Source organism: Protomyctophum bolini, assembly GCF_963924005.1.
Source record: "Protomyctophum bolini genome assembly, chromosome: 15".
In the NCBI taxonomy this organism is placed as follows: Eukaryota; Metazoa; Chordata; class Actinopteri; order Myctophiformes; family Myctophidae; genus Protomyctophum; species Protomyctophum bolini.
In genome coordinates, this window is record NC_137876.1 from 1,824,817 (window position 1) to 1,845,903 (window position 21,087).

Consider the following 21,087-nt stretch of genomic DNA (forward strand, 5'->3'; position numbering starts at 1 on the left):
TAACCAATCAGGAAGTAGACCGGCAAAATCGTCCAATGACAAAGCTTCTATAGGAACATCTTTGAATGCAGATTGAGGCTCCTAGATGTCACAGAGACTAAATGTTTTTTGGGAGCGTTTTACGTGCGTGTGTGCGTGCATTTTATACATCCACATATGATAACAGCATCCTAAGGTTAGCAAGGAATATCACCTCTAATACTAAGCATGTGTTGTATGGAGAATATAAGGAATATCACCTCTAATACTAAGCATGTGTTGTATGGAGAATATAAGGAATATCACCTCTAATACTAAGCATGTGTTGTATGGAGAATATAGGTTGCTACCTTCAGGAAGGAGATATGGTGTACCAGCAATCATACAATAAGGTCAGACTGAAGAGGTCCTTTTTGTCCACCAGTCGACCTTGAGGCTTAATCAGGAGATATAGTAGCCACAGGATAATCTAAGCGGTGGATATTGCTCATGTCTTCATGTATGTAAATTGTCTTGTTCTTTGTGTGTGTATATGTGTTCTGCATACTTGGCTGCTGTGTCGCAAGACAAATTTCAGTGTAAACTGACAATAAAGTACTATATCATATCATATCATTTGTTTGTATATTAATTGCGTGTGGTAATTGCTAGGGACGTAGCCTAAGTGTGTGTATGTGTGCGTGCGTGTGTGTGTGCGTGCAGAGGTATCCATGTGTGCGTGCGGAGGCATCTACTGTATGTGTGCGTGTGTGTGTGTGTGTGTGTGTGCGGAGGTATCTACTGTATGTGTGCGTGTGTGTGTGTGTGTGTGTGTGTGTGTGTGTGTGTGTGCGTGCGTGCGGAGGCATCTACTGTATGTGTGCGTGTGTGTGTGTGTGTGTGTGTGTGTGCGTGCGTGCGGAGGTATCTACTGTATGTGTGCGTGTGTGTGTGTGTGGGTGTGCATGCGTGCGGTAGGTATCTACTGTATGTGTGTGTGTGTGTGTGTGTGTGTGTGTGTGTGTGTGCGTGCGGTAGGTATCCATGCGCGCGTCTCATCCTACCTGGATGTTCTTGGGGACGTTCTCTCCCTCCGTGCCCGGGATGAGGGTCTGCGGGCTGGGCCGCGGCTCCAGCCAGAAGGACACCAGCCAGCGGATGAAGATGACGCGGGCCTGCAGGTAGCTCTCCTTGGTGCAGTACACCGCCTCGCCGCTCTCCTGGTCCCTCCGCAGCACGCTGTAGTAGGGCTTGGACCGCATGGGAGGAACGTCTGGGGGGAGAGAGGGAGGAGAGGTTTATTCTACCACAGGTCTTTTCGAGGAAGCAATCGGATTGGTTGAAACAGCCTTCTAGCCGGTGGTTAAACCAGCACCATTCACCACCTAATCAAAACAAAGAATTCAGCTGCTCTGTTCTCCCAGAGCGCTAGCAAACTGGGTGGCTAGGCTAGCTAGTTTCTTGGGACATTTGTGGTCATAGTGATTACATCTGTCATTAAAATATATATTCTTTCAGCGATTTTCTTAGTTTTAAGGGTAACTGTGGTAGAATTGTTGAGGGTGTGGGTTAACGTGATTATTGCCACTTTAGTGATGCTTGCGGAACTCGACTATGTCTCGTTCCTGACCGCATCACTGTCGTGGCAATAATCACGTTAACCCACACCCTCTCGTGTAATATTGCTTAAGTCAGTAGAGCCTGGACCTCATGGGAGGAACGTCTAGGAGGAAAGGTTTAGTCGGTCAGTCACAACGCATTTAACTAACCAAGTATGGGTTGGTAGAGGCTGGTCTCCATGGAGAAGTTAGGGAAGATGTGCGGAAGGTAGAACTTCCTGAAGTGACCAAAGAGGAAGTTGAAGCCGCGTTCGTGGTTTTCCTTGCAGCGCCACTCCAGAGACTTGGCCTGGTGCACGCGCACACACACACACACACACACACACACGCACACACACGCACACACACGCACACACACACACACACACAGGCTTGTGTTATAACAAAGCAATACTCACACAATGCAGAGGCAAGAGAAGAAGAGAGCTGTTGTTTCGTTGCTGCCATTAGGAGAGACAACAGGCGAACTTTGATCAAAAATAACAATTATTCCACGTTTCTCTATTTGTGACTTCTGGTGAATTAAATACTGCAGATGTCTAACAATACTTTAAAGATCTAATAAGGGTCCATTTGGTTATCAACTCTGCGTCATTTAGCTAGAGGGACCACCTGGAACCCCCTCAAGGACCGCCTGGCGGTCCCCGGACCACTGGTTGAGAACCACTGCACTATAGAATCAGTGTTTAAAGTTTGCCAAGTTGCGCAAATCGGTAATTTTGTCCCACACAAATTCCCATTGACAATGAATGGATGATGTACGACGTCTGCCCCTCACTTCACACAGGTGTGATACCTGGTTCACCATGTATTTCACCATGCTCTCAGTGTTAGTAAGGGTGATACCTGGTTCACCATGTATTTCACCATGCTCTCAGTGTTAGTAAGGGTGATACCTGGTTTACCATGTGTTTCACCATGCTCTCAGTGTTAGTAAGGGGTCAAGGCTGATACCTGGTTTACCATGTATTTCACCATGCTCTCAGTGTTAGTAAGGGGTCAAGGCTGATACCTGGTTCACCATGTATTTCACCATGCTCTCAGTGTTAGTAAGGCTGATACCTGGTTTACCATGTATTTCACCATGCTCTCAGTGTTAGTAAGGCTGATACCTGGTTTACCATGTATTTCACCATGCTCTCAGTGTTAGTAAGGGTGATACCTGGTTCACCATGTATTTCACCATGCTCTCAGTGTTAGTAAGGGTGATACCTGGTTCACCATGTATTTCACCATGCTCTCAGTGTTAGTAAGGGTGATACCTGGTTCACCATGTATTTCACCATGCTCTCAGTGTTAGTAAGGGTGATACCTGGTGTACCATGTATTTCACCATGCTCTCAGTGTTAGTAAGGCTGATACCTGGTTCACCATGTATTTCACCATGCTCTCAGTGCTAGTAAGGGGTCAAGGCTGGTACCTGGTTTACCATGTATTTCACCATGCTCTCAGTGCTAGTAAGGGGTCAAGGCTGATACCTGGTTCACCATGTATTTCACCATGCTCTCAGTGTTAGTAAGGGGTCAAGGCTGGTACCTGGTTTACCATGTATTTCACCATGCTCTCAGTGTTAGTAAGGGTGATACCTGGTTTACCATGTATTTCACCATGCTCTCAGTGTTAGTAAGGGGTCAAGGCTGGTACCTGGTTTACCATGTATTTCACCATGCTCTCAGTGTTAGTAAGGGGTCAAGGCTGATACCTGGTTTACCATGTATTTCAGCAGCGCTTCCAGGAAGTAGGCCGTCAGGTCTTCCTGGTTCTTGTCTCCAGACTGCGGAGGAACCAGCGGAGTGATCTCTTCTGGGGTCACCTGGGCTGGAGGTGGAAGGTGAAATGCATTTGGTTGGTTGCAAAACGTTCCACAAAAAAATCTCTGCATCCGTTTAACTCCATCTCTATACCGCTATAGCTGTTCCTGGTGCCAGGAGGAACTGGGAACTTTAGAACTTTAAAAAGGAACTTTTAAAATACGGTGTTTGCCCGGCTGCCACCTAGAGCTCAACTGGCGTGAATAATTTGTCAATAGATGCTAGCGGTCTGAAGGCTCATACATAGTCTAGATTTTCGGTGGTTAGGTGACCACCGAACTACAACATGACATCACTGAGGTGACCACCGAACTACAACATGACGTCACTGAGCCGCGGTGAAGAGCAAACCACCGCCACCGCTCCAGCCCTTCCTTCTCTCTGTTTCTACTCACCACCGCTCAACGTTATTTCAGCTCCGGTGGTCAGCTCACCACCGGAGCGGTGGTCACCTCAACACCGAAAATCCAGATTATGAATAGGCCTTAAGTGTTAAACGGTACTCACTGTCGGTCAGGGTGAGCGGCGGGTTGACCAGCGTGTCCAGGGTGGTGTAAGGCTACTTACTGTCGGTCAGGGTGAGAGGAGGGTTGACCAGCGTGTCCAGGGTGGTGTAAGGCTACTTACTGTCGGTCAGGGTGAGAGGAGGGTTGACCAGCGTGTCCAGCGTGCGGGGCGTCCCGTGGCACAGCGGGGCGGGGAAGCCGGGGATCAGGCAGGCGAACATGCAGAGCTGCTCGCGCTCCGCGTTGCTCTGCAGCGCCTGCATCCACAGCAGGAACAGACGGACGCCCTCACGGCGGATCTGGGGGGGGGGGGGGGGGGGGAGGAGGGGAGGAGAGGGGAGGAGCATAACAATGGTCAGTACCTTCAGAGAATTGCCAGGTACGATCAGATAATAAGCATAATGATCAGTACCTTCAGAGAGTTGCCAGGTATGATCAGATAATAAGCATAATGTGGTCAGTACCTTCAGAGAGTTGCCAGGTATGATCAGATAATAAGCATAATGGTCAGTACCTTCAGAGAGTTGCCAGTGTGCAGCAGCTTCTTGAGAATCAGCCCTGGGAGAAAGGAGACAATGCAGACAATGAATGGTAGAACGTCTCTAACATCTGCCCTCCTGAACGCACCATTAGACTGCATCTCTAACATCTGCCCTCCTGAACGCACCATTAGACTGCATCTCTAACATCTGCCCTCCTGAACGCACCATTAGACTGCATCTCTAACATCTGCCCTCCTGGACGCACCATTAGACTCATACAGTCTGTTGCTCCAGACTGTACGACGGAAGCATTTATATTTTACTCATGATCAGAGCTTCCGTTGCTCCAGACTGTACGACGGAAGCATTTATATTTTACTCATGATCAGAGCTTCCGTTGCTCCAGACTGTACGACGGAAGCATTTATATTTTACTCATGATCAGAGCTTCCGTTGCTCCAGACTGTACGACGGAAGCATTTATATTTTACTCATGATCAGAGCTTCCGTTGCTCCAGACTGTACGACGGAAGCATTTATATTTTACTCATGATCAGAGCTTCCGTTGCTCCAGACTGTACGACGGAAGCATTTATATTTTACTCGTGATCAGAGCTTCCGTTGCTTCAGACTGTACGACAGGAAGCATTTATATTTTACTCATGATCAGAGCTTCCGTTGCTCCAGACTGTACGACGGAAGCATTTATATTTTACTCGTGATCAGAGCTTCCGTTGCTCCAGACTGTACGACGGAAGCATTTATATTTGACTCATGATCAGAGCTTCCGTTGCTCCAGACTGTACGACGGAAGCATTTATATTTGACTCATGATCAGAGCTTCCGTTGCTCCAGACTGTACGACGGAAGCATTTATATTTTACTCATAATCAGAGCTTCCGTTGCTCCAGACTGTACGACGGAAGCATTTATATTTGACTCATGATCAGAGCTTCCGTTGCTCCAGACTGTATGACGGAAGCATTTATATTTTACTCGTGATCAGAGCTTCCGTTGCTCCAGACTGTATGACGGAAGCATTTATATTTTACTCATGAATCAGAGCTTCCGTTGCTCCAGACTGTATGACGGAAGCATTTATATTTTACTCATGAATCAGAGCTTCCGTTGCTCCAGACTGTACGACGGAAGCATTTATATTTTAACTCATAATCAGAGCTTCCGTTGCTCCAGACTGTACGACGGAAGCATTTATGTTCTACTCATGATCAGAGCTTCCGTTGCTCCAGACTGTACGACGGAAGCATTAATATTTTTCTCATGATCAGAGCTTCCGTTGCTCCAGACTGTACGACGGAAGCATTTATATTTTACTCATGATCAGAGACGGAAGCATTTATATTTTACTCATGATCAGAGCTTCCGTTGCTCCAGACTGTATGACGGAAGCATTTATATTTGACTCATGATCAGAGCTTCCGTTGCTCCAGACTGTACGACGGAAGCATTTATATTTTACTCATGATCAGAGCTTCCGTTGCTCCAGACTGTACGACGGAAGCATTTATATTTTACTCATGATCAGAGCTTCCGTTGCTCCAGACTGTACGACGGAAGCATTTATATTTTACTCATGACAGCTCTTCCGTTGCTCCAGACTGTACGACGGAAGCATTTATATTTTACTCATGACAGCTCTTCCGTTGCTCCAGACTGTACAAAGGAAGCATTTATATTTTACTCATGATAGCTCTTCTGTTGCTCCAGACTGTAGTCTGGTAACGCCAGACTAGTGTCAATCTAATCTGATCTAAAATAGCACCCCCTGGTGGTTACAGTGACAACCTATTTCCATCACTGCTTATCAAGGAGTTATTATAAGACTGAATGTGATCCAGGGAGGATCATTTACGTTACAGATTGTAGTCCAAGGCGGTCTGAGTGTCGTAGCGTGGCGTCTCAAACTGGCCCAACCTGATGTTACTGCAGGATACTGTGACGGACGCAGGTATGAGATGGAAGATATGAAACATGTTCCGTAGAGAGAGGGAATGTGTGTGTGCGCACGGGTGCGTGTGCGTGCGTGTGGATGCCACTTAAATGATTTCAACCAATAAGGCATCCGGGCTGGGTCTTGGCGTGTGTATGATGTGTGTCTATCTTGGTATAGTAGTGGTGTCGTGCATGCGTGTGTGTGTGTGTGTGTGTGTATATTGTCCATGCATGTGTGTATATATTGTCCATGTGTGTGTGTGTGTGTGTGTGTGTGTGTGTGTGTGTGTATTGTCCATGTGTGTGTGTGTGTGTGTGTGTATATTGTCCATGTGTGTGTGTGTGTGTGTATATTGTCCATGCGTGTGTGTGTGTGTGTGTGTGTGTGTGTGTATATATTGTCCATGCGTGTGTGTGTGTGTATATATTGTCCATGCGTGTGTGTGTGTATATATTGTCCATGCGTGTGTGTGTAGAATGCGGTACCGATGCTGTGGAACTGCCATCGGCTCTGGATCCTCTCTGGAAGGAGCTGGAGGATTTTCTGTGGGAGGAAAACGCAGTTCGTAGATCAGATCTTTTTGAAAAAGCGTGAAAATGTGTGCAAATCTTTTAATATACATTAAAAGGTTGGTGTTTTAAGCATTATGTTGTACTTTAGCTATTGAAAAATAGCAGATCTACAAGCTACGAGCTTGTAGATCTGCAATTATTGTTTTTTAATTGTGAAAATGTGGCGAACGTTTTTAACTCAAATCTTTGCTTCTGGGTGGGGGTCCCTGGAACAACATATTATCAGATGGGGGTCGGCGGCCAATTACAGATAATTCTGGGGGTCGTTGCACCACACTCTTATTAAAAATAAATCCTGAAAGATAACTTTAAAAAATGAGTGCGTGCACTGGTCAAGAGCAATGGCAGGAGACTGAGGAGAGCGTCTTTTGGTATGGATGGAAATGAGTAGAATACTTTGGGCCTTTTTCAGATCCCCAAGTGTTAGTATTTTATGATCGTCTCCATGCGGCGGGTTTAGAAATAAGATGCCGGACACTGGTTTATATCAGGAACACTGTCCTTCTGTCTGCTGAGATTGGAAAGAAATAGCTCTGCTCTTAGTGTGGAGTGGAGACTGACTGGTCACTGTTCAGCTGGGTGGGGAGGGGCAGAGACACACACACACACACACACACACACACACACACACACACACACACACACACGTGCATGTGAGCTTGAGCCAGCGGATGGGCTATTTTCGCACCAGCGTACGACACGATACAATTTAAAGCGACTCTAATACACACACGCACGCACGCGCGCACGTGCGTGCGTGCGTGTGTGCGTGTGTGTGTGTGTGTGTGTGTGTGTGCACACACACACAAGTGTTGTGTGAGGTCAGGTCAGTGCCAGTCGGCGCTGTATAGTACCGACCGCTGACAACAACCACACCACTGAGACATGGAGCCAATGACATCCTCTGACACTACGAGCTTGTAGATCTGCTATTTTTGAATAATCGTCAAAATGTGTTGCAACTCTTCGAATATATATTATTTCAGAGCGAATGTTTTTAAATTAAATCTTTGCTTCATGGGGGGGGGGGGGGCCCTGGAACAACACATTTTCAGATGGGAGTGGGCATATTTCTGGGGGGGCTCCTTGACGTGAAGATGTTTGAGAACGACTGACATGACATGAGGGTTTTTCAGAAAACTGTAAGACATTTGTAGAATCGTCCTCAGGTCTAAGTCACCCTGGGCAAGACCTACGCTGAAAAGACCATCAGCGGAAGTTGCGGGATTTTAGCGGAAGTATTTCCCAAGGAAATGACGTTGATGCTTTTACAAATCAGTTTACATTCTCCGCGAATGAAACAAGTGTTGTGATTGGTCGGGAAAATATCATATCCGGGGGAAATACATCTGACGGATGTTCCGGAGGATACGTCCGCCGATATAGCTTCTCTGCCTTACGTTGTGACCAGGCTTTACTTTATGCTTCTCTGTCTTACGTTGTGACCAGGCTTTACTTTATGCTTCTCTGCCTTACGTTGTGACCAGGCTTTACTTTATGCTTCTCTGCCTTACGTTGTGACCAGGCTTTACTTTATGCTTCTCTGCCTTACGTTGTGACCAGGCTTTACTTTATGCTTCTCTGCCTTACGTTGTGACCAGGCTTTACTTTATGCTTCTCTGTCTTACGTTGTGACCAGGCTTTACTTTATGCTTCTCTGCCTTACGTTGTGACCAGGCTTTACTTTATGCTTCTCTGCCTTACGTTGTGACCAGGCTTTACTTTATGCTTCTCTGTCTCACGTTGTGACCAGGCTTTACTTTATGCTTCTCTGCCTTACGTTGTGACCAGGCTTTACTTTATGCTTCTCTGCCTTACGTTGTGACCAGGCTTTACTTTATGCTTCTCTGCCTTACGTTGTGACCAGGCTTTACTTTATGCTTCTCTGTCTCACGTTGTGACCAGGCTTTACTTTATGCTTCTCTGCCTTACGTTGTGACCAGGCTTTACTTTATGCTTCTCTGTCTCACGTTGTGACCAGGCTTTACTTTATGCTTCTCTGCCTTACGTTGTGACCAGGCTTTACTTTATGCTTCTCTGTCTCACGTTGTGACCAGGCTTTACTTTATGCTTCTCTGCCTTACGTTGTGACCAGGCTTTACTTTATGCTTCTCTGTCTCACGTTGTGACCAGGCTTTACTTTATGCTTCTCTGCCTTACGTTGTGACCAGGCTTTACTTTATGCTTCTCTGTCTCACGTTGTGACCAGGCTTTACTTTATGCTTCTCTGCCTTACGTTGTGACCAGGCTTTACTTTATGCTTCTCTGCCTTACGTTGTGACCAGGCTTTACTTTATGCTTCTCTGCCTTACGTTGTGACCAGGCTTTACTTTATGCTGCTCTGTCTTACGTTGTGACCAGGCTTTACTTTATGCTTCTCTGCCTTACGTTGTGACCAGGCTTTACTTTATGCTTCTCTGCCTTACGTTGTGACCAGGCTTTACTTTATGCTTCTCTGCATTACGTTGTGACCAGGCTTTACTTTATGCTTCTCTGTCTTACGTTGTGACCAGGCTTTACTTTATGCTTCTCTGCCTTACGTTGTGACCAGGCTTTACTTTATGCTTCTCTGCATTACGTTGTGACCAGGCTTTACTTTATGCTTCTCTGCCTCACGTTGTGACCAGGCTTTACTTTATGCTTCTCTGCCTTACGTTGTGACCAGGCTTTACTTTATGCTTCTCTGTCTGACGTTGTGACCAGGCTTTACTTTATGCTTCTCTGTCTGACGTTGTGACCAGGCTTTACTTTATGCTTCTCTGCCTTACGTTGTGACCAGGCTTTACTTTATGCTTCTCTGTCTGACGTTGTGACCAGGCTTTACTTTATGCTTCTCTGTCTGACGTTGTGACCAGGCTTTACTTTATGCTTCTCTGTCTGACGTTGTGACCAGGCTTTACTTTATGCTTCTCTGTCTGACGTTGTGACCAGGCTTTACTTTATGCTTCTCTGTCTTACGTTGTGACCAGGCTTTACTTTATGCTTCTCTGCCTTACGTTGTGACCAGGCTTTACTTTATGCTTCTCTGCCTTACGTTGTGACCAGGCTTTACTTTATGCTTCTCTGTCTGACGTTGTGACCAGGCTTTACTTTATGCTTCTCTGTCTGACGTTGTGACCAGGCTTTACTTTATGCTTCTCTGTCTTACGTTGTGACCAGGCTTTGGTTTGGTTTGTTTATTTAGCATATAATACAAATAAATGACAATAACATATAAAAGAAACAAAAATATAATGCATGGAAAGGAAGAAGCCTATGGGCTTATATGGAATCCTTTCCTAAAGGAAGTGGTTATTGGTTTAAAAGATTAAAAGTTCATTAAGAACAGAACATAAAAGAAATAAACAATACAACAACAAATACACAAAAGAAAATATAACACATCAAGGTTAAAACATGAAATCTACAGAGACGAAAAAATAAGATATTTCTTAAGATGTTTTTTGAATATTGGTAAGGATAATGAGGATTTAAGTGAGGCATCTAGGGAGTTCCATAGATGAGGGCCTCTAAATTTGATGAAAGATTGATATTTGGACGTGCGACAATAGGGTAATTCAAAATGATCTCTTTGCCTTGTGGGGTAGGAGTGAATGTCCGAAGTAACCCGGAAGAAATTGTGAAAAGAAGACGGAAGGTCTTGTATGCATTTTTTGAATTTAAACATAAATAAACAGGTCTGGAAAACGTTTACTTTGTCGATGGGTAATAGTGAGTATTTAATAAAGAGCGGGGCAGACGGCTCATACCGATTTGAATGTGAAATCATTCTGAGAAACCTTTTTTGAATGATCAGTAATTTTGTGAGATGTGTTGAATATGTAGCAGCCCAGACAATATTACAGTAATTCATATGAGGGAAAATTAAGCTATAATAGAGTGTTAAATGACATGAAGGAAGAACAAAAGGGCAGATTTTTCTCAATATACCAAGCATCTTCATAGACTTCATACATACAGCATCAATATGTTGTTTCCAATTTAAATGTTCGTCTATAATGACACCCAAGAATTTAGTTTGGGGAACCTGGCAAATTTCAGAGCCATTGATTAAAATTCTAGGTTTTTCTTTGGGAAATGTTTTGTTTATATTACTAAAAATCATGAAGTTGCATTTTTTTATATTGAGGGTAAGCTTATTCAATTGAAACCATTTGAAGACATCCAACAATTCATCATTAACATGTTTAACGAGGCTTTACTTTATGCTTCTCTGCCTTACGTTGTGACCAGGCTTTACTTTATGCTTCTCTGTCTTACGTTGTGACCAGGCTTTACTTTATGCTTCTCTGCCTTACGTTGTGACCAGGCTTTACTTTATGCTTCTCTGCCTTACGTTGTGACCAGGCTTTACTTCATGCTTCTCTGCCTTACGTTGTGACCAGGCTTTACTTCATGCTTCTCTGCCTTACGTTGTGACCAGGCGTGTGTGTGATAATAACAATATCGATTCATATTAATAATTTCATTCATTTCAATTTCATTTCAATTCATATTAATAATATTTTAGCAGTCGTTTTACCTCGAAGATGAAGAGGATTGAGTCCAGCTCCTCCCTCTGTGACTTATGTCCTGAAAATGCACACACGCACGCACGCACGCACGCACACGCACACACACACACACACACACACACACACACACACACACACTGAATCAAATACAGCTCCTGTCTTTTATCACGCTCACTAAAGTGTATTAAGTCGTGAACCTGCCTGACGTTAACGAGCCTCGTTGACGATGTAAATAAAGTTATTCTGAGAACCTCCTTTTCCTCAAAGCACCACAGATGGAGAATGTTCCCCTTTTGGTGTTATAAGCATTATGTTAAACTTTAGCTGTTGAAAAACAGCAGATCTGCAGAGCTCGTAACGCGGCACTCGGTGCCGCGTTACGAGCTTGCAGATCTGCTGTAGGTCTGGTAGGTCTGATATTTTAGAAGAAAATGTGAAAATGTGGCGCAAATCTTTGAATATATATTATTTCAGAGTGAACGTTTTTAACTCAAATCTTTGCTTCGGGGGGTCGGCGGCCAAATACAAGATCTACAAGCTGTGCCACGCTACGAGCTTGTAGGTCTGCTATTTTTGGAAAATGTTGAAAATGTGGTGCAGATCTTTGAATATATATTCTTTCACAGTGGACGTTTTTAACTCAAATCTTTGCTTTTGGGACGTCCCTGAAACAACGTGTTTTCAGATGGGGGTCGGCGGCCAAATACATAATAATTCTGGGGGTCCTTGACGTTCAATAGTTTGAGAACCACATACATTGATTTTTTTTCAGAATAAACTAATGATTTAGACGACATGTTGTGGAGTCTGGTGACCTGGTCTCAGTCCTAAGTTAACTGGGTTAACCCGTTTTGGGGCGGGAACCCCTTTTGGTGTTATAAGCATCATGTTGTACTTTAGCTATTGAAAAATAGCAGATCTACAAGCTCGTAGCGCGGCACTCGGTGCCGCGCTACGAGCTTGTAGATCTGCTATTTTTGAAAAATGTTGAAAATGTGGTGCAAATCTTTCAATATATATTCAGATATTTCAGAGCGAACGTTTTTTTTAACTCAAATCTACATATAATTCTGGCGCTCCTTTATACTTCTGACTGAGCCTCGTCGACCCCTGACCCCACGTACCGTTCTGCTTGAGGCTGACCTCAACCTGACCTCTGACCCCTGACCCCACGTACCCTTCTGCTTGAGGCTGACCTCAACCTGACCTCTGACCCCTGACCCCACGTACCCTTCTGCTTGAGGCCGACCTCAACCTGACCTCTGACCCCTGACCCCACGTACCTTTCTGCTTGAGGCTGACCTCGATGGTGACAAAGTTCTCAAAGAACACGTAGTAGATGTGAGAGTAGTTCTGATCGAAGAACTGCTTCAGCTCCGATGACTCTGCATTCTCTGGAGAGAGAGAGAGAGAGAGAGAGACAGAGACAGAGACAGAGACAGAGAGAGAGAGAGAGACAGAGACAGAGACAGAGACAGAGACAGAGAGAGAGAGAGAGAGAGAGAGAGAGAGAGAGAGAGAGAGACAGAGACAGAGACAGAGACAGAGACAGAGACAGAGACAGAGACAGAGACAGAGACAGAGACAGAGACAGAGACAGAGACAGAGACAGAGAGAGAGAGAGAGAGAGAGAGAGACAGAGACAGAGACAGAGACAGAGACAGAGACAGAGACAGAGACAGAGACAGAGACAGAGAGATTACACAAGGCCTACACCGCAGAAATACAGAAGCACCAGCAGCAGCTGAAGAACATGTCCTGATATGCAGGTCCTAACAACTCCACCTTCTACTGGAGGGCTGGTTACGCCGCGGACAAAGCCAACTCGGATCGTGACAAATCATGAGAATGAACACAATATTTTGGGGCCGATCAAATCATTAGAAAGAAGAAATTAAAGTCAGGAGACAACACTATTTGGTTTGTTTTTCTTCTTATAAATTATTTGATCGGCCCCAAAACATTGTGTTCATTGTCATGATTTGTCACGATCCGAGTTGGCTTAATTTGTCCGCGGCGTAACCGTCTTTAAATAAATACTTAAAGAAAATCCTATGGGAGAAATGCATTGCATTTCATTTCCTGGGCCACTCGTCGTTCTGAAAGGGGGAGGGACTGCGACGCTCTATTGGAATTGATATTGGAATTGATATTGATACCATCAGATATCAGATTACAAATGTCTATTCTGTGCATCCCTATTCCCTACGATCATATAGTTTAACAGCTGGTTCTTCTACTTCACCTTGAGTATCATCATGGCCTGTGTATCGTTGCTGGTTTTAGCACAGCCCTGTGTAAACAAATCCGACATGGGTATATAGCCTTGATGACAGTTAAAGGCATGTTATGTTATCTGACTTTCAGCCCCTGAGAAAATCATTCAAGGGCGTTTCAAAATAGTCGCATGGCACGGCAGCAAGCTACGGTTCAAGGCCCTATAACTAAGCTACGGTTCAAGGCCCTATAACTAAGCTACGGTTCAAGGCCCTATAACTAAGCTACGGTTCAAGGCCCTATAACTAAGCTACGGTTCAAGACCCTATAACTAAGCTACGGTTCAAGACCCTATAACTAAGCTACGGTTCAAGGCCCTATAACTAAGCTACGGTTCAAGACCCTATAACTAAGCTACGGTTCAAGGCCCTATAACTAAGCTACGGTTCAAGACCCTATAACTAAGCAGTTATCAGAATATCATCGTCTGTAACTCCGAGTCTCTCCTTCAGGACAGACAACTAAAACAAAACAAAACTTCACTAGCTGACGTTAGGCTTTTTAGAAGAACGACCAGAGAGACGTCAATCAACATAATTTCATTCTCTATGGAGCACAAAGGGGGCACCGGAACCTCCACACCAATCCAACCCGTAGTTTAAACTCCACACCAATCCAACCCGTAGTTTAAACTCCACACCAATCCAACCCGTAGTTTAAACTCCACACCAATCCAACCCGTAGTTTAAACTCCACACCAATCCAACCCGTAGTTTAAACTCCACGCCAATCCAACCCATAGTTTAAACTCCACACCAATCCAACCCGTAGTTTAAACTCCACACCAATCCAACCCGTAGTTTAAACTCCACACCAATCCAACCCGTAGTTTAAACTCCACACCAATCCAACCCGTAGTTTAAACTCCACGCCAATCCAACCCGTAGTTTAAACTCCACACCAATCCAACCCGTAGTTTAAACTCCACACCAATCCAACCCGTAGTTTAACCTCCACACCAATCCAACCCGTAGTTTAAACTCCACACCAATCCAACCCGTAGTTTAAACTCCATGCCAATCCAACCCGTAGTTTAAACTCCACACCAATCCAACCCGTAGTTTAAACTCCACACCAATCCAACCCGTAGTTTAAACTCCACACCAATCCAACCCGTAGTTTAACCTCCACACCAATCCAACCCGTAGTTTAAACTCCACACCAATCCAACCCGTAGTTTAAACTCCACACCAATCCAACCCGTAGTTTAAACTCCACGCCAATCCAACCCGTAGTTTAAACTCCATGCCAATCCAACCCGTAGTTTAAACTCCATGCCAATCCAACCCGTAGTTTAACCTCCACACCAATCCAACCCGTAGTTTAAACTCCACGCCAATCCAACCCGTAGTTTAAACTCCACACCAATCCAACCCGTAGTTTAAACTCCACACCAATCCAACCCGTAGTTTAACCTCCACACCAATCCAACCCGTAGTTTAAACTCCACACCAATCCAACCCGTAGTTTAAACTCCACACCAATCCAACCCGTAGTTTAAACTCCACACCAATCCAACCCGTAGTTTAAACTCCATGCCAATCCAACCCGTAGTTTAAACTCCACGTCAATCCAACCCATAGTTTAAACTCCACGCCAATCCAACCCGTAGTTTAAACTCCACGCCAATCCAACCCGTAGTTTAAACTCCACACCAATCCAACCCGTAGTTTAAACTCCACACCAATCCAACCCGTAGTTTAACCTCCACACCAATCCAACCCGTAGTTTAAACTCCACACCAATCCAACCCGTAGTTTAAACTCCACACCAATCCAACCCGTAGTTTAAACTCCACACCAATCCAACCCGTAGTTTAAACTCCACACCAATCCAACCCGTAGTTTAAACTCCACACCAATCCAACCCGTAGTTTAAACTCCACACCAATCCAACCCGTAGTTTAAACTCCACACCAATCCAACCCGTAGTTTAAACTCCACACCAATCCAACCCGTAGTTTAAACTCCACACCAATCCAACCCGTAGTTTAAACTCCACACCAATCCAACCCGTAGTTTAAACTCCACGCCAATCCAACCCGTAGTTTAAACTCCACGCCAATCCAACCCGTAGTTTAAACTCCACGCCAATCCAACCCGTAGTTTAAACTCCACGCCAATCCAACCCGTAGTTTAAACTCCACACCAATCCAACCCGTAGTTTAAACTCCACACCAATCCAACCCGTAGTTTAAACTCCACACCAATCCAACCCGTAGTTTAAACTCCACGCCAATCCAACCCGTAGTTTAAACTCCACACCAATCCAACCCGTAGTTTAAACTCCACGCCAATCCAACCCGTAGTTTAAACTCCACACCAATCCAACCCGTAGTTTAAACTCCACACCAATCCAACCCGTAGTTTAAACTCCACGCCAATCCAACCCGTAGTTTAAACTCCACACCAATCCAACCCGTAGTTTAAACTCCATGCCAATCCAACCCGTAGTTTAAACTCCACACCAATCCAACCCGTAGTTTAAACTCCACACCAATCCAACCCGTAGTTTAAACTCCACGCCAATCCAACCCGTAGTTTAAACTCCACACCAATCCAACCCGTAGTTTAAACTCCATGCCAATCCAACCCGTAGTTTAAACTCCACGCCAATCCAACCCGTAGTTTAAACTCCACACCAATCCAACCCGTAGTTTAAACTCCACGCCAATCCAACCCGTAGTTTAAACTCCACGTCAATCCAACCCGTAGTTTAAACTCCACGCCAATCCAACCCGTAGTTTAAACTCCACACCAATCCAACCCGTAGTTTAACCTCCACACCAATCCAACCCGTAGTTTAAACTCCACACCAATCCAACCCGTAGTTTAAACTCCACACCAATCCAACCCGTAGTTTAAACTCCACACCAATCCAACCCGTAGTTTAAACTCCACGCCAATCCAACCCGTAGTTTAAACTCCACACCAATCCAACCCGTAGTTTAAACTCCACACCAATCCAACCCGTAGTTTAAACTCCACACCAATCCAACCCGTAGTTTAAACTCCACACCAATCCAACCCGTAGTTTAAACTCCACACCAATCCAACCCGTAGTTTAAACTCCACACCAATCCAACCCGTAGTTTAAACTCCACGCCAATCCAACCCGTAGTTTAAACTCCACACCAATCCAACCCGTAGTTTAAACTCCACACCAATCCAACCCGTAGTTTAAACTCCACACCAATCCAACCCGTAGTTTAAACTCCACACCAATCCAACCCGTAGTTTAAACTCCACGCCAATCCAACCCGTAGTTTAAACTCCACAATGCAATCTTGTCAGTCAGTACTACAGTAGCATACTGTTTTTATTATTCCACACCATTCGGGGGCGGCTGTTAAAGCCAATGTTTGGAGTGGACCAAACTCATTCACTTTTTCATTCACACACGCCCCCCTCATCTAGACAAAGTGGCACAACATTGAGCAGCATGGATGGAGTGTTGGAGTTTGGAAGCGCTCGTTGTAAATCACTCCACTAGGGCTGTCAGAACGAATTTCATAATATGAAAGAAATTCGAATATTAAAAAATATATATATATTCGAAAGCTAAAATTGCCATTCGAATGAAGCTTTTATCATTTATTAATTCTATTTAATATTTTTATTTTGTTTTATGTTATTTTATCCGCTCACTAAATGTATTGAGTAACGAATCTACCGCTGTGAAATCTCCCATCTGCACGCACGCACACACGGTCACACGCGCGCCTCGTCACCTCCTCCCTCCTCTGCACGCATGCACACACGCAGTCGCACAGCGCGCTGCAACTAAGAAGAATCACTCGCATGTTTTATTAGTACCGTCGAGTCTGTCGCATATTGTGGACAGTTTGAAAATGCGGGTCCTACGTGCATTAAACCATTAACGTTGGTCCGGCTGGTTTCATTTTGTCCTACGCGATTACGTGAATCAGCATGGCTGCGCCTGCAGTAGGCTATTACCAAAACAAACACATGGTAGGCTACTTTTATGTTGCACATGGAAAGCAACTGAAAACGACCATGGATATATTAAAGACAGTTCCCCTGTGCTGCTGTGCACAGCGGAGATAATGCAAAACTCCAGGTACGAACCAAAACACTGACTGTCTGAAGCTGATCATCCACGACTATATCTCCAGACTAGTCCTGCAGTCCCGCAATGAAGGAAAGACAAGCTCGCCTCTCACTATAGTCCACTACAATGCCATTCTAGCGTTAAAACCTACATTTATGTGTTATTCAACAATTACTTTAGCGCAAAATATAGGCATCTCTATATATCTTCATTGCTATTTACTAATGATGGCCTGTTCATCGTGACAGCATTCCGTTTAAAAAGAAAAAAGAAAAAGTTCATGATTCCTGACTAGCCTACTCACTACTCAGACTATACTGTATCAGAAGTATACAACGTTCACTGTAAAATGCATTTGCACTATAGACAGACAACAATCTTACCGTGCTGAGTGCACTGTGCTCAATAAAACAACAGTTTAAACGCTATTTTGTGCCGAAAACCATTATTACATGTTCTAAAAGTACTGCTTTGTCGTTTGGAAGGGGGGGCCCTCTAGTGGACAGAACGTGCATCGTCAAAACCTTGTTATTCTGTGTATTATTATAGGCTAAATATGAGCTAAAATACAATGTAAATATTCGAATATATTCGAAAATTACAAATAATTAAGCAATGAAATTCGAATTGGATTATAGAGGTGAACTGACAGCCCTACACTCCACCGTCCTGCCGTACCACCTGTTTCCAAAATGTCACATGATGCAGGAGGCAGCACAATGTTGTGTTATTGAAAACAAGCACTTCCAAACTCTGACACTTAGAAAAATAATCAAATGCAGGGCATTTCTTGACAGAAAGTACTAGCTCATCATAACGTTTCTATGGTGGATTTTTATGAAACAAAAAACTTTGCAGATAGAAAGAGGATAATTCAAGCTTTTCGTACATGCTGCAATGTTGGTGAGTTTAACATTGTTTAATGCAAATCAGACAGGACTTTAATGTTGGTGAGTTTAACATTGTTAAATGCAAATCAGACAGGACTTTAATGTTGGTGAGTTTAACATTGTTTAATGCAATCAGACAGGACTTTAATGTTGGTGAGTTTAACATTGTTTAATGCAATCAGACAGGACTTTAATGTTGGTGAGTTTAACATTGTTTAATGCAATCAGACAGGACTTTAATGTTGGTGAGTTTAACATTGTTTAATGCAAATCAGACAGGACTTTAATGTTGGTGAGTTTCACATTGTTTAATGCAATCAGACAGGACTTTAATGTTGGTGAGTTTAACATTGTTTAATGCAATCAGACAGGACTTTAATGTTGGTGAGTTTAACATTGTTTAATGCAATCAGACAGGACTTTAATGTTGGTGAGTTTAACATTGTTTAATGCAATCAGACAGGACTTTAATGTTGGTGAGTTTAACATTGTTTAATGCAAATCAGACAGGACTTTAATGTTGGTGAGTTTCACATTGTTTAATGCAATCAGACAGGACTTTAATGTTGGTGAGTTTAACATTGTTTAATGCAATCAGACAGGACTTTAATGTTGGTGAGTTTAACATTGTTTAATGCAATCAGACAGGACTTTAATGTTGGTGAGTTTCACATTGTTTAATGCAAATCAGACAGGACTTTAATGTTGGTGAGTTTAACATTGTTTAATGCAATCAGACAGGACTTTTCTGTGTGGATGAACGGGCTGTCGAGGCCAGAAAGTAGTTTTTTGCCACTCAGTGGGCGTTCCCGCATAACTTCCAGGTACGATGATGTCACACGCATACCCGCGGTCTCCAAACTTTTTGGGCCGAGCACCCCCAGTTACCTCCTGACCTATCTGACACACGCCCAGTTACCTCCTGACCTATCTGACACATGCCCAGTTACCTCCTGACCTATCTGACACACGCCCAGTTACCTCCTGACCTATCTGACACACGCCCAAACGCTCCGTCTCCTTGTATTTGGCCAAAAATGATCTATTTTATATGATGATTATGGCAAATGAATCACAGAAAGTCACTGCCCTGAGAGACATGCAGCTGCTGCTGTGTACTCCATACATCTCCCTACAGCAGTGGTTTACTGGATTTAGCCGTTTGTGTTAAATAACACCATGAAACCGCCATTACCCTTTTCATGTCACACACCCCCTAGAAGGCTTCTGCGCACCACAAGGGGTCCACGCACCACAGTTTGGGAACCCCCGGGACAGAGTAGTGACTTCAGAATGGAGCCGAACCGAAGCCTACTTTAAAACCACAGCCAGGGCTGTTTATCCATCTGGGTTTCAAAGCAGCACTAGAGCCAAGGTTTAACTCAATGGCACTGTTCTTAGTTTTAGTCACATTTTAGTCACCTGGAATGTCTAGTTTCAGTCGACTAAATATCATAACTTTGAGTCGACTAAATCTACAGTTGATTCAGTCGACTAAAATGTATACACTTGCTGAAAATAGCCGATCTACAAGCTCACAACGCAGTGTGACACGTTGTGAGCTTGGAGAGTAGATCGGCTATTTTCAGCATGCAACCATGAAGTGTAAAATGACTTATACTGGATCTCTCGTCCACTAGAGTCCCTTCCTAACATTTTAGTCTAGTTTTTATTTGTTGACGAAATTGTCAATATATTTAGTCTTCGTTTTAGTCATCATAGCTTAGTTTTCATTCAGTTTCCATTCAGTTTTCCTCAGTGAAAAAAGGTAGTCGACAAACAGTTTTCGTCTTATGTTTTAGTCGACGAAAACAACACTGCTCAATAGCCTGCATGGCTCTACTGTACTGTACTGTATGTATCAAAGAGTTTTAATACAAATCCTTGGGCTTCGAGACAGTAATAGTAGTAATATGTCTGTCCAATGTCTCCCAAAAAGACATAATCACTGAAGGAGAGGTCACTGGAGCAGCTCGGACATTTAGACCGTTGTTTTATTTTAGCCCCTTCTGGAAGGTCGGGAGACCCTTTTGGTGTTTTACCCACTCAGACCGGGAACCCATATTTGGGTTCTGTGTACAGTATGTACAGTATTCAAAAAATGTAAACATTTTGATTCTGCTATATAAATATTTGAATTTTTTCCAGAAACCTTCAGGTCAGGATTTAGAGGCGTTTTTAGAATTGGCCTCAGGCCTAAATGGGTTAAAGCATTCATTATGTTATACATTAGCTATTGAGAAATAGCAGATCTACAAGCTCATAGCGCGGCACTGAGTGCCGTGCTACGAGCTTGTAGATCTGCTATTTTTTGAAAAATCGTGAAAATGTAGCACAAACCTTTGAATATTATATGATTTCATCAGAGCGAATGTTTTTTTAACTCAAATCTTTCCTTCTGGGGGGGGGGGGGTCCCTGGGACAATATATTTT

General features: G+C 44.0%; 1 protein-coding gene across 1 annotated transcript in view; it reads right to left on the reverse strand.

Moving 5' to 3' along the window:
- Positions 1–21,087, reverse strand: part of ralgapa1 (Ral GTPase activating protein catalytic subunit alpha 1) — a gene marked incomplete at its 3' end in the record, with an annotated part of 112,020 nt that overhangs the window by 83,085 nt on the left and 7,848 nt on the right. Inside the window, exons 2-9 of the mRNA XM_080783393.1 lie at positions 12,700–12,810; positions 11,425–11,474; positions 6,816–6,873; positions 4,409–4,452; positions 4,016–4,193; positions 3,280–3,395; positions 1,728–1,866; positions 1,023–1,231 (exon numbers count right to left, since the gene is read on the reverse strand). Of these exons, the coding sequence (XP_080639519.1) occupies positions 1,023–1,231; positions 1,728–1,866; positions 3,280–3,395; positions 4,016–4,193; positions 4,409–4,452; positions 6,816–6,873; positions 11,425–11,474; positions 12,700–12,810 (905 nt within the window). The remainder of the gene's footprint in view (positions 1–1,022; positions 1,232–1,727; positions 1,867–3,279; positions 3,396–4,015; positions 4,194–4,408; positions 4,453–6,815; positions 6,874–11,424; positions 11,475–12,699; positions 12,811–21,087) is intronic.